Source organism: Phyllostomus discolor, chromosome 3 (genome assembly GCF_004126475.2).
Source record: "Phyllostomus discolor isolate MPI-MPIP mPhyDis1 chromosome 3, mPhyDis1.pri.v3, whole genome shotgun sequence".
NCBI lineage: Eukaryota > Metazoa > Chordata > Mammalia > Chiroptera > Phyllostomidae > Phyllostomus > Phyllostomus discolor.
In genome coordinates, this window is record NC_040905.2 from 154,652,445 (window position 1) to 154,666,238 (window position 13,794).

General features: G+C 36.7%; 1 protein-coding gene across 5 annotated transcripts in view; it reads left to right on the forward strand.

Annotated features, from left to right (window-relative positions):
- Nucleotides 1-13,794, forward strand: part of MPDZ (multiple PDZ domain crumbs cell polarity complex component) — a 162,494-nt gene that overhangs the window by 119,733 nt on the left and 28,967 nt on the right. For 3 of the 5 annotated variants that reach the window (XM_036021592.1, XM_036021594.1, XM_028509049.2), the window contains 4 exons: nt 2,590-2,700; nt 7,173-7,271; nt 10,263-10,422; nt 12,580-12,776. In XM_036021592.1, coding sequence (XP_035877485.1) covers nt 2,590-2,700; nt 7,173-7,271; nt 10,263-10,422; nt 12,580-12,776 — 567 coding nt within the window. The remainder of the gene's footprint in view (nt 1-2,589; nt 2,701-7,172; nt 7,272-10,262; nt 10,423-12,579; nt 12,777-13,794) is intronic. The other 2 variants (XM_036021593.1, XM_036021595.1) reach the window with 2 other exon arrangements.

Consider the following 13,794-nt stretch of genomic DNA (forward strand, 5'->3'; position numbering starts at 1 on the left):
GTTCTTATTAAAAGAGCAAAGCAGATTTCTTGGGGAAATAATTCTTTAACAGTATATATTCACATGCAAAATATGTGCATTATAATTAAGTTGAAATTGAGATTTCATTTCAAAAATACAGTTATCATTTCATTGTAAACTTAGTTGAATGAGGTATTTTTCCAAATGAGGCTTTTTTTAAAATCTTGTATGCTAAGGCCCTGATTACCTTTCATTTAAATGCCCCCAGCCCCAGGCCAAACTCGGATTTTCCTTCTTCTCAGTGCTGTGCCCATTCATCACACAAGGCTGTGTGTTTGCCACACATGTGTGTACACACGTGCATTTGGTTATGTATGAGAGAAAAGCATTTGATCAAATTGTACCTAATTCCTTAATTCAAAGCAAAATTCAATGGTTTCAGTAGACTCTTCCCTCAGGAGTCACTCAATCGTTTGCTTAACAAGTATCCCTGGAGCCACTGTTGTGTTCCAGGTGCTCCAGCGGGCTCCGGGCGTCCCACAGGGAAGGAGGCGCCGTGCCTGCCTGTCAAGTGGGACAGACTTGACAAGTAATCGGGTCACTTCAGAGCACTGTGATAAATTATTTGATCATGATAAGCATAGTGTTACTGTACTTAAGAGAGTAAAAAGATACCTGATTCAGATTTTCTGAGTTGTCAGGATTTATAGAGTAGACTAAAATAGACAGCTTCCAAATAGAAACTCATTGCTTTATTACTATGAAATTTGCTTGGTTCTTTCCAAAGTTCAACTCTGCAAAAAATAAATGCAATGTTAAACTATACAATTTTAAATATAATGGGGACTTACACATAGTAAGCCCCCATTATATTTACTTTACACAAGTGATTGTCTCTCACTTTCTAAAATCATAGAACTTATACATTAAAATGCCTTAATTGTTTAGAAGAAGGTTATAATTTAGCCATTATTTTAAAATTAGCATTTTGGGGATTGAGTGATTGATCGATTGTTGATTGCTGAGTGCTGAAGAAGGAAGAAGATTGAGACTTGGGAGAAAGCAAGAGCCGAGTATGTTTTATTTTCCCTCCAACTACTTACAAGGAAGAATGGTGGGCTTTTTTTCTCTTCCCACATACTTACCTTTCTTCAGATGAAATCTCAGCCCCCTTTTAAAGAATTCTACCTAAAATTTCCATTTTAGATGATCACAAGGCAGTTTATTTTATGGGTACTTCACTATTAAGTACCTTTGACATAAGTAGAGAAAGGAAGAAATGCTTATAATTATTTATGAAAAGGATTGATCATAGTTTTCACCAAAATATTGTTTAAATGTATTAAGAATATTAAAACATCCCTATCCAATTGAAAATGATTTTTTTGTGGTAAAGTACTGTGTGCTGTTTAGCAGTGGTTTGCTGAGTGTTATTATGTGAGGGGGATTTTCTCATAAATAAGGAAGCCTTAGGCCTCTATAATCCTGGGGATTCTATGACATTTCTGCTAAGAGTTTCTGAAAACATATGTAGACTAGATGAGTAGAGACTTGCAAATGATTTTATTCTAAGTAGAGAGTTTTTTGGATGTGAGCAAAGATATTTAATGTCCAGTTAAATTTTCCCACTAATGATATATATAGTACACATGAATACTAACTTTTATTCTATAAAAGTTAGAAGTCATTTGTAATATGCACGAAAAGAGATGTTAAGTATCCCCTAAGTATCAGCCTGAGGGAGTTTTTCAATTACATGTATATATTCATGTATATACTTTTTTAAAGATGATGATGTTCTATGCAGAGATCTAATAGTTTTCCAGAATTGGGCCCCCTCTAATTTTGTTATTTTGTTGTATATACCATATTGCAGTAATTGGAAATGATAAAATGGTATAGTATCCTACAGTTTTCTGACAGGATTAGCATTTGGCCTTTCAAACTATTTTCCTTCCTATCCATGTAGTGCATCAGCTCAGCTGATCATCACGGAGGCAAGCCATGCTGAATAAAAGGTTACAAAATAACTTTTATTTCCAAGCTACTTATATAAGAATTACTAACAAGTAAGCACAATTTCTTGGCTTCCTGCTCCTGTCATGTCTGCTGCAAAGATTCTTTGTAAAACTAACCTTACCATAACCTATTCTTTCTGAACGTCAGAATTTTGTTTTCAACCTCAAGCTTCCCTGTCCAGAGAAGAATGCACAGTGCCATCACCCACCCACTTCCCAAAGCACTCTTAATGAATTGGAAAAAAAAATTTCTATGACATTCATGATGAAGACAGTGCTACTAGGCAGTTCCCTTACATTATTTATTTAATTATGCACATTTATTAAAGGAGCAGCCAAGCAGTGTAAGGAAAGCAGAAGCAGAGCCTTCATTCTAATTGGTTATTATTTCAGTTGATTACTGGAGACAGAAATCAGTGTCCAAAACAAGGGACCACAGTCTGCTGACCACATTAAAATTTCTAAAGCCTCACATACAGTCTCAATTATTTTTGATTCTGAAACTGATTTTCCAGGAGCCTCCTCCAAGGATCTTCAGAACTCCAGATCCACAAACTGTTCTGTTGTTCTATAGCTTCTTGAAATGTTAAGCTGAGGCCTTCCATTGCAGGTGGATGGCATGGACCTCAGAGATGCAAGCCACGAACAAGCTGTGGAAGCCATTCGGAAAGCAGGCAACCCCGTAGTCTTTATGGTACAGAGCATTATAAACAGACCAAGGGTAAGCAAACACAAAGGGCAAGGTAGGCATGTCCAAACAGTGTTCAACTTGGAATCTAATGGATCAAGGGCCAAGTTGTCTCTAAACCCAAAGATATTGAGTCTTGGAATCTCAGGAGACTTGTTAAAAGTTTGTTTTGCTTGTTTTTCTTAATTGGGTTGTCCTGGAAATCCCTTCTACCATGTTTAATAAACACTTGAAGCTTATTTTAAATGCGCAGAAGTAGGATTCATTGGTGGCCAATGATGGACAATTATTAATGTTCATTATAGGTATAAAGTATGTAAGTTGTTAAGAGAAATGTGGTATAGTCTTTGAGGTTAATAGTCTCTGACCTTCAGTGGAGTCCCTTACAAGCCAGAGAGATGACATTTTCTTTACAAATTGATTTCCTTAGAATTTTCAGTTTATGAAATTTCATGATCACCAGTGAATGATCTTAATGTATTTATCTGTCCCACTGAACATTACATTTACACATGATGGATTTTGTTTAAGCTGTATGTCTCTATATGAGTTATTTCATAACTGCTGATTCCCAGCTTCAATCACTGTATAGCTTTACATTGCTGCTTCATCCCTGGTGGACAGAAACCTACTAACCCATTTTACCATCAGCCATCACAGGTAAAATGGCTTCAAAATTATTTCTAAAACTCTAAGGCATTTAGTGAATGTTGTGGAGGGAGAAGATACTAAGTGAGGCTTTGTATGTTTGATATGCCCTAATATTGCCAAAGATGAAAATTGTGCCAAGAATTAAAACTATTTTTCTATTCCTTCTTTATACCTCAGTAAAAAGGAAAATATTTTAACGTGCAGCAGTTCTTAAATATATCTGGGCTGCATAGCCTTTAGAAAGTTCTTCAGAGACACACATGTTCACTGAAAGGTTTGCACACCACTGCCAGAGTTTCCCGAGTGTCCTGAAGCTGAGAGAGAGGCTCACTTCCAGATCGAAGCTGAGAACCCCTGACCTGCTGACTCTCTTTGAGATACCTGCGTGTTAGCTTTGAGAGTCAATTGTGTTTTAAAGAAAAAGGTCAGCATATGTGAGGGGAGTTAAAAGGATTATCTAAAACTTAAAATATGTAACTATATAAAATACATTTAACTTTTAAAATTAAGAACTTAAGGTAGTTTTCAGAATTTAAAATTAAGAATTTAATATGATGGTAGGAAAGTAGCAAACAGCTCTGTAGATGAGATCAAAGTAACTGTCAAAATCTGTGTCATTGAATAAAGTGACTAGATGTATCCTATTGGTCGTTCCTTTTGTTGTTGAGACAGGTGTGTGGCTCTGCTCTGAGTTTACTGTAAGAAATGAATTTAGTTGTTTATAATGTAAGCATTTATCTTCACATCTGCAGTTTTTAATCATTCAGTTGTTTATTGTTAGGTAATAATTATTCATTCAGATGAGAAAATCTGCCAAATGGTGGGGCTGCATCATACCGCATTCTTTTCAAATGCTATTCAGTTTGTTTAAATAACTATAAATCTTTCTACATTTGTTTCCATTTGTTGTGTTAAACATAGACACAGCATGATAGTGTTGGTAAATGGCTGTCTAAGTTAAAGCTATTTTTTGTGTGGGTGGGTTTTCCGTATTTCTTTTTTGTTTTATTTTTAATTTTAAACTTTTATATCATTTAGGATGATACTATAAACTGCTGAATAGGATTCTCAATGCTACTTCTAAAAAAATTTAAACTACAAATATTTATTTCTGTGCCAGTCACATTTTCTAATGAGCTGGGAAGGGTTTTTTTTCCTGCACCTGGAAAATATTCCTATTTTATTATCTGAGTTATAATGATGCCTGATTTTGTACCAATTATTCCAGGATAAATGTTGCTTGAGTAAGGTTTCAGGACATGCCACCCCAAAGTATGGCATGTTGGGTATTGAATATTTAAGCTAAAGGAATTTGGGAAAAGACAGGTGCTAGCATGACTCTGACCTCCCCTTTACACTGAAGCAGGTTGTAAGGTCCTCCTGTGAGAGCGCCCTTCCTGTCCCCGGAGAAAAGATGGAGGGATGCTGAGAGGGAACTGATTGGACAGACTGTGCTAAGTTTCCCACAGTTCACTCCACTAAGTTCTTATTCTTTTGTTTTGTGATACTTTCCACGACTATCAACTATTCATCCAGCCTAGTGTAACAACACTCAGGTTTAACCATTTCTCCTGGTCTTTATTTCCTTATGAAGGTTCCATGTCACTTGCAACTTATGTTAAATCAGTATGTACACTTTTCTCTTGTTAATCTGTCTCTTATTACAGAGATCCAGCTGAAAACCTAAGATGGGTACAGGAAGCTTTTTTCCTTTTCTACATATGCATTTTGTTTTAGGAAATTGTAATTAATTTTGCATTTAAAATGAGATATATTTTGTATTCAATGATTTACTTTCCTATGAAAATAAATTGAATCTACTATAATCTAAAGGAAAAAATCACAAATAACTAAGTTTCTTAATGGTAAATGTTTTGTTTATGGATATAATAAAGCTTTAAGAAAATCTCATACATAGGCTCTTAGGCTGTTCAAGATCCAGAACTTCCCAGAGTTCTAGCCCTGATAATTCCACCAGTGTGACACTTTCCAGAACTCAGTCCTACTATATTGTAGGAAAGGGCGGGCCCTATTAATATGGGCCAGAGAATGTTTTTGTCTTCCCTGTGCTGCTTCTTATTTAATAACATTTCTATTTTTATCAGCCCTTGGAGCTATAACAGAAGTTTCATCATTGATTTTTTAATAAGAAATATAGTCTGTTTCTATAAATCTTTCTTTAATAATAGTGATCTACCACTTCCCTTGCTGTGTTCATTCTTTACTTTTACATTCTGTTCTCAGGGCCAAATTCTAATCCTATAAGAGCTGCAAATTAAAAGAAAAAATAGGAAGGGAGGAAGGCAGGCAAGCAAAAAAACTAGAGCTCTCTTTAAATATTCTATTTCTTGACAGTATGGTTTTATTTTATATTATTCTACAGAATTATAAAGGAAATGGAAAACCAAAAAACTTCTTCATATGAGGATTAGAAATAATCTTTACCATCCGTAGCATTGACTTTTTTTTTTTTTTTTTTTTTGCCTAGGATATGTTTTTAATCTCTGCCTAGTCATTTCTTCCATCATACTATATGGTCACATTCCTTGGCATTTGTGATCTTTTTTTTTTGTAAAGCAGGAGTTGACATTTTAAACTGAAAAGCAGAGCAAACGTTGAGATGAACAGAAATGTCATTGTGCCCATTTCTTTTTTCTGTCTTCTCTCTGTAGGAAAAACATTGCAGAAGAGCAGATTGAAAGGGTAATGTGGCGTGAACTTCAGTGCAGGCGTACTGAGTGAGGGTAGCCTTCGCAGAGTGCTCTCCCAGGCAGGGTGGTGTCACGTGACAGTCTCCCGACTCTCGATGCTTGCCAGTAGAGCTTTTTTATAGAGAGAAGTAACACAAACATTTAATTGGAGCCAAAATGAATTTTAAATGTCTGCATTTTCCCTTGAAAGATGTAGTCAATAAAAGGAAAAGATAGCGGGTATGAAGAGAAGGAGAATTTATTGTGGTAAGGAAATTGCTTTTCTTTCCCTTAAACTATGAAAATGTTAAATTCTGTCTGGCAGTCATCCTGCCTTTAATAAGTACATTCAAACCCAGCAGTCCTAGCTCCATGTGCCACACACAGGCGAGCCCTAGCATCTACGAGAGACACTCTGGGGCAGGGCTTCAAGTGTCCTGCAAAGCCCCATAAATTCTCCAATATATAAGAATTGGGAACTTTTATAGGGAATTTTAAATATATGTATATATAATATTTCTACTTTAAATAGTGGGCAGAAATAGAAACATCACTGTACAGTGATTCACTTTTTAGAAATTATTGATATCTTTTTTTAACTAAAAAAAATATTAACTTTAAGCAATCTTAATATCTAGTCAAAGTATGAAAATTACCTTACCAGGAAACAAAATAAAAGGCTAATGAAGATTACTGGTGAATTAGCAGACAAGTGTTTAATTTGCATTCTGAAACAGATAAACCATTCTTTGTTTTATCAAAAAAAAGCATAATACTTGTTTTTAAACGTACATTTTTAAAACTTTTGATTTTAGTTTGAAACGTGTTTATTGATCTGCATAGAATATATATTAGTATATAAAGTTGACAAATACACATGCATCTGTCTGGCAGTGAAGACGCTTAGTGAGAATAAAAGAATTCAGGAACCCATCTGTCAGATGCATTTCCTGTGGGGATGGTGGCCAGCTTTAGATAGAAGTGCAGATTCAGGTCACTAGAGGTAAACATTTTTTCAGACTGATGGTGGTGTTATAGTAGATCTGACAATATGACAGGATCTAGTTTTCTGCAGTTACTGAAATCAGTAAGTACTTTGTTCTTAAAACTGAGTTGTCTGGAATACATTTCTTTGCGCTTAGCGCCTGTTATGTTTCTTTTTAGAAACCCCCCTTGCCTTCCTTGCCGCACAACCTTTACCCTAAGTTCAGCTTCAGCAGCACTAACCCATTTGCTGACTCTCTGCAGTTCAACGCTGACAAGGTTGGATAATGCCCATTGTCTTGCCATTGCCTTTTGCAAATGTTTTGTTCTTTGTTACTATTGTGCCTTGTCCCAGTTCACTGTTTACAAAATTGGAGCAGGAAAAAAAAAACAACTGTGTGTTTGGAGTGGGCATGTAAATCCTTTCTTAAGTACATTTTCTTGCCAGAGCATATTCATTTTGTAGCTGAAATTAGATGGTCCTTCCGAAGGGTAAGGGAAAATTGTGAGTGCAGTGCCTTTTCTGTGTTTTGGTGTGAGTTAAATGTTCTGATATTTAAGTTTTTGCTAGTTGCCAAATATATGAAATACTGTCACATATAACTTTTTAAAAGCCTTGTAATGGCTTAAGTCTTGAATAGACTTATGCAAGGTTGCCCTAAAATCCCCACTGTGAGTTAATCACAACACAGAAAGTCATGTGTTTACAAGAGTCCCATGAATATTCATGTACTGTGTCCATGTGGGTACCTGAGTCAGGAGCCCGGGAACCACTGCTGCACATGTGAAACTGTGCTTGGGTGTTCTCACGTTCTGCTGAAATTATAAGTCCGAAACTCACACAAAAACTTACGAGAACTAATAATGTATAATTTAATCATGAAAAGGAAGAAAGCTGTAAACAATTTCTTTCAGGAAGCATTTTATGAATATTCATTGGAATTTCCTGTTATTGTAACGAAGAAAACCAAAGATAATGTATCTAAAGGAATATATTTTCTGTTACTATAGGAATTACAGAATTCAAGTAGAGTTATCCTCCGTTGTTCCCCAACTAACCCTTTTGCTCCCACACCATTTAAGGTTTGTCTGAATGAGAAGTTTCCATGAGTAAGTGGTGTGTTACAGTGTGCTGTGTGTGTACATCATACCATGTGCATACATGGCATGGCGCGATTTCAGGTGCACTTAATTTACATTGTTGCCAGTGAACACTGAATGATCTTGGTTAAAGAGTTGTATTTTTATTAAAAAAATTTTAAGAAGTGCTAGCAACAAGCCAATTATTCAATCTCAGAATGAATGTCTTAGGGGCAGTAAAATAGAACACCTAATTGCCTTCAGTAAATGTATTTAAACTTGTATTTGTTTTACAATTCGTTGGCTATGTTAGGGAACCATTTTAGTTTGCTCACAGTCTAAGGTCCTGAACAGTTTGTACACCATAGGTTTTATTTGTTTGTTAAGGAAAATACTTACTCAGAAAAGTTACATAGCAAGCAATATCTAAAAATTTGTACCCATAAATTTATTAAAATTATGAATTTACATTAGATTTTGTTCTAATTTTTAAAAATGAAATGGGCTTAATTCATGCTTATTAACATTTTTCATTGTTACAGAAAAGCATTTTTTTTATTTTAGCCAGAAAAATTTTAAATTACATACTCCCCAACCTAGTATGTTTAATGAACCTTAGTATGTCAAATGAGTTTTGTTTCTTCATTTCTCATTTGTATATTGTTAATCTGAGAGTTTTATGGCCCAGCATTTTAAAAGATGACAAGGGTATAGTTTGTACTAGTAATTCCTGTCTGTCTGACCAGTGGTGTGTAAGCTGGACATTTTAATACAAAACATTCTGTAACTTGAAAATCTGTTGTCCCGTAAGTCTCTATCATTCATCTTTCCTGTGCTTTGCCAGGAAAATAGTAAATCATGTTTATTGTGATCATTGTGGGCTAATTTACAATCCTGAAGTGCTTTCTGAGTCATTGAAGAAAGATTACACTCAGTGCCATAGTTTTAGTATTTGGTATATTTTGTGGTATTCTGATTCTTGACACCACTTAATGATCCCCAAGTATTTGTGCTTGCCTATCCTTTAGTGTGTTCTGTAAGAGGTTTTTTGTTTTTAATTCACATTTTTTCCCAAATATACACATATCAAATAAAGTGTATTAGAGGTGTATTAGAGGGATTTTTACATAGGATGAAAGGGGAAATAAAGAAGGTAGGAGAACATAGGCTCCAGGGACACTGTCATGCCAGGGTCAGAACATCAGCTGGGTATGTCTGACTCTTGGACCAGGTGCGGTCTTACTATGGAAATTGGAGGAGACAACCTGGTGTAATGGAAAGTGCATTAGATCGGGTTAAGAATTAAACAAAAAGAACATACCATTGTGTGATTTTGAACAAAATCTTTGACTTTTCACACAGTCTTGGCTTATTAATCTGCAAAGTGAACTCAGTGACCTAAGATCCTTTTAAATTCTAATATTCAGTATGATGCTCTATAACTTGATGAAGCCAAGTCCTTTTTTGGATTAGGACCTATGACAGCAAGTATACCATACTTTGGGTTTATATAAAATACTCTCCCATGTTTCTCCTTCACCTTGCAAGCTACCTTGGCAAGGGAACAATGGTGTTGTCCCTTAAGATGAGCCCCTCAGATCCAAGTCTGTGTGCTCTCTGCTAACAAGCTAGCTCCCTGGGAGATGAACATGCATGTGTGATGTTCATTTTCGTGGATTTGTTCACACAGTCATTTGGAGAGAGGATTCAGGTAGCAATAGAAAATTGTTTATGTACAGTCTCACTAGCAAGCTTTGAACATCTTTGGTTGTTTGATTACTGTCTTTATTTTTTTCTAGTTTCTTGGAAACCTTTTCTAGACCCCTCCCAAATCTTGCCCAGAGCCCTGGACATTCATAATAAATTGTGAATGAAATTTTCCAAAGGGGGAAGTTTGTATAATTTTTTATCTTAAGTTATTTAAGCCTTAAAATTGAATAGTTCATCACCTTAAAATACCAAATAATAATGTAATGAATTGTTCTGTGAACATCCCACTTTGTTTTTGTAAACTGTACCTGAATCCTGTCTACCATTTTATTTACATGTGTATTTATATTTCCCACTGTTTATGTGTCAGATATTTCAAAGCCAGTTTTTTTTGTTTGTTTTTGACATTATTCTCTTATTTTCCTTAACTTTTTTCTCCTTAAGCTGCACATAACCACTGCATTCCTCCTGTTCCCACAGGCACCCAGTCAGTCTGAAACAGAGCCAGAAAAGGCTCCATTGTGCAGTGTGCCTCCACCCCCTCCTTCAGCATTTGCAGAAATGAGCAGTGACCAAGCCCCATCATCTGCGAGCAAAGTCTCAGAAGTGGACAAAGAGGATGAGTTTGGGTATAGCTGGAGTAAGTTGCTGTTTTGTAATGCATTTAATTGTAAGAGGTATTAAAAGAGCTCTGTGGTTCTCAAGGCTTATGCCCTAAATGAAAAGAGATGTTTCAGCTTTAGTTATAAATACTGCAGTTTTGAGTGGAGAAAAAAATAAGTTTGTTTTTTCTTGAATATAGCACGAGTTCCTAAGGCATGAAGTCATATTCCTCCTTTTATTCAAGTCCACATTTCTGTTAAAGCTCACTTGGCCATTTATATGAGAATTAGAAAGGACACGGCGCTCTCTCAGAAGCTGTTACTGGGCCAACGACCTTGTGGTCTTCAACAAGTCATCGCCCCTCTCTAGGCCTCAGATTGCTTCGACTGTCGTTGATACTATGCCTTGAAATCTGCTGCTTTCTCTACTAGGGTGGTAATGTAGTACAATTGTTGAGATAAAAACTTGGGGCATTTGACAAATTGTTTAACCACCTCTATGTTTTAGCTTCATGGTTTATTCCTCTTTTTAAAGTGCAGTTTTATCTCCACTTGCTCACTGTAAATTAGATTAAATGTCTCAAGAGTGCTGAGCACAACTCCTGATGCACAGAAAACATTCAAAGGCAGCAGCTATTTTTAGGATGATTGAGGTGTCTCTGTTTTCTGAGGAAAGAAAACATTTTACAGGGAAATAGTAAAAATTCACTCAAGAGTTATAAATGTGTTAGTGCTTTAAAAAGTTTTGTTTTAAATATATAATTATTTCCTATGGAAAACAGTATGGAATTTTCTCAGAAAACTAAAAATGGATCTGTCTTTTGACCCAGCAATTCCATTGTTGGGATTATATCCTAAGAATCCTGAAACACCAATCCGAAAGAACCTATGTACCCCAATGTTCATAGCAACAAAATTTACAATAGCCAAGTTCTGGAAGCAACCTAGGTGCCCATCAGTAAATGAATGGATCAAAAAACTATGGTACATTTACACAATGGAATTCTATGCAGTGGAAAGAAAAAAGGAGCTCCTACCCTTTGCAACAGCATGGATAGAACTGGAAAGCATTAAGCTAAGCGAAATAAGCCAGGCAGTGAAAGACAAACACCATATGATCTCACCTTTAACAGGAACCTAAACAACAAAACAAACAAACAAGCAAAATATAACCAAAGACATTGAAATAGAGAACAGGTTGACAGTGACCAGAGGGGAGAAGGGAGGGAATTTCAAGGGAATTTCAGGGGAAAGGGGGAAGAGTTTACAGGAACAAGTATAAAGGATACATGGACAAAAACTGGGGGTGGGGGGGGCGGTTCACAGTCTATTTCCAGTGAAATTAGCATATATTGCTAGTCCACCAAAGTGGCCAGAATATACTCTGAGGAAAACATTAAATGGAATGTTTGTTACCTATTGTCATATCACCAGCTACCCCAGAACTTAGTGGCTTGAGAAAGCAGTTTATTATTAATCTGCCCAAGGTGCTATGGTAGACTGGGCTCTACCAAGGCTCAGTTGGGCTGGGCCTTGAAGACGGCTCTGTCACATACCTGGCAATTAGTGTTGCTGCTGGCTGATTATTCATCTGGGCTCATGACACGGGGCACCTACATTTGGAATTTGGGGAATGGGAGATAGGATTGGTCTCATCTATTTAGGATGTATGTCTGAAAGCTGGGGCAGATACATTGATGAGTCCTGGCCTCATGACTCTGTACAACAACAAATTTCATTCCCTTTTCTCTGGAAATGTGGGCCAAGCAATTGCCCAACATGATATGACATGCATTGTAGGTTTTCCTATGGGAGAAAGGCTTCCACTGACCAATGAAGATAAATATTCTGGATGTTTTCTTCTCTGCAAATGTTAAATTTCTATTTTAATCAATCATAGTCTGAGTTTGTTAATATGAATCACTCTTGGACCTGTTCACCCCAGTAAACCAATTGATCAGATACTGTACTCTCTGCACCCTGAGTGGGAAAAAATGCCTCAAAGTGTGGGTATTCCAAGAAACCAGTCTTGAGTCCTGGTGGCCATATTTAGCTTTTCTTAACTACCAAGCATTATTCCAGTACAAATGATGCCCTTTTGAGGCTATTCTAGGTAACCTTCTGTAGTAAAGTATTTGACTGTGAATTAACTCTCAACACCTATAATGTTGTGTTATTGTTGTTGTTGTGTGTAGAAAATATCAGAGAACGTTATGGAACTCTCACAGGCGAGCTACATATGATTGAACTGGAGAAAGGTCGTAGTGGTTTGGGTCTCAGTCTTGCTGGGAACAAAGACCGATCCAGAATGAGTGTCTTTATAGTGGGGATTGATCCAAATGGAGCAGCTGGGAAAGATGGTCGATTACAGATTGCAGATGAGCTTCTAGAGGTAATTTCTTGTGGAAAATGCTGAACTTACTTTTGTGGAATCGGTGCAGTGGAATCAGTGCAATGGAATCAGCAGTTTCTAGAAAATTCACCTGGGCCTCATATGGTAATGGAGAAAACTATTGCTTGCCTAATAAAATAGATGCATTACAGCAAATTTCACACTAAACCAAATCTCTGCTAAGGAAAGTCCATGTTCCCATTAACTTACATTTAAAGGTCATGACTGTGTAGCACCAGAAACAATTTTTGCCTCAAGACAGTAATAAAGATTACACTTCAACAAACCTTTTTGTGTGTGCTGCATTTATTAGGAGCTTTTGAAAAGCCAAATGACCAATCATTCCTCAGTAATGAGACTAACCCATTAGACATTCTGTAAGCTGAATTCCTAATGGTAGAGTGATGGATGTTGGGTGCATTGGGGTCAAGGTTAAGGCTAAATAACTAAAACAGTAACTTAGCCCTCCACACAAAATAAATTTGTGGATCATACTTTATAGTGTTTAGCATTAATTTGCCTGTTTTGTTTGTCCTTGCTTCCTGTAGGTTGGGATCCACATATTTTTATATTGCCTCAGTACTCTGTACTGTGCTTCACAGACACAATGTGCTGCCCAAATCCTGGATCTGTGAGCACTGTTTCTCCCAGTGGCCTGTGCCCAGGGCTTGAGTTTTGGGACTAAGTAGAAACTATAACAGTAGGGGACTTCTTGGGATGCTCTGTGCAGGTCACAAGTGCTTCCACAGAGCCCTTGCTTTATACAGAACATGCTGAAGCCCAATGCCCGCCAAGAAATTTACTCTCTGCTCTCCTACAGTACTCTCAGTCCAACTACTGCCTCTTTAGTTCAGGGAGGTCAGACTGTATGACATCATTTTAATGTTGGCCTTTAAAGATTTTATTTACTTATTTTTAGAGAGGGAAGGGAGGGAGATAGAGAGAGAGAAAGAGAAACATCAGTGTGCGGTTGCTGGGGGTTATGGCCTGCAACCCAGGCACGTATCCTGGCTGGGAA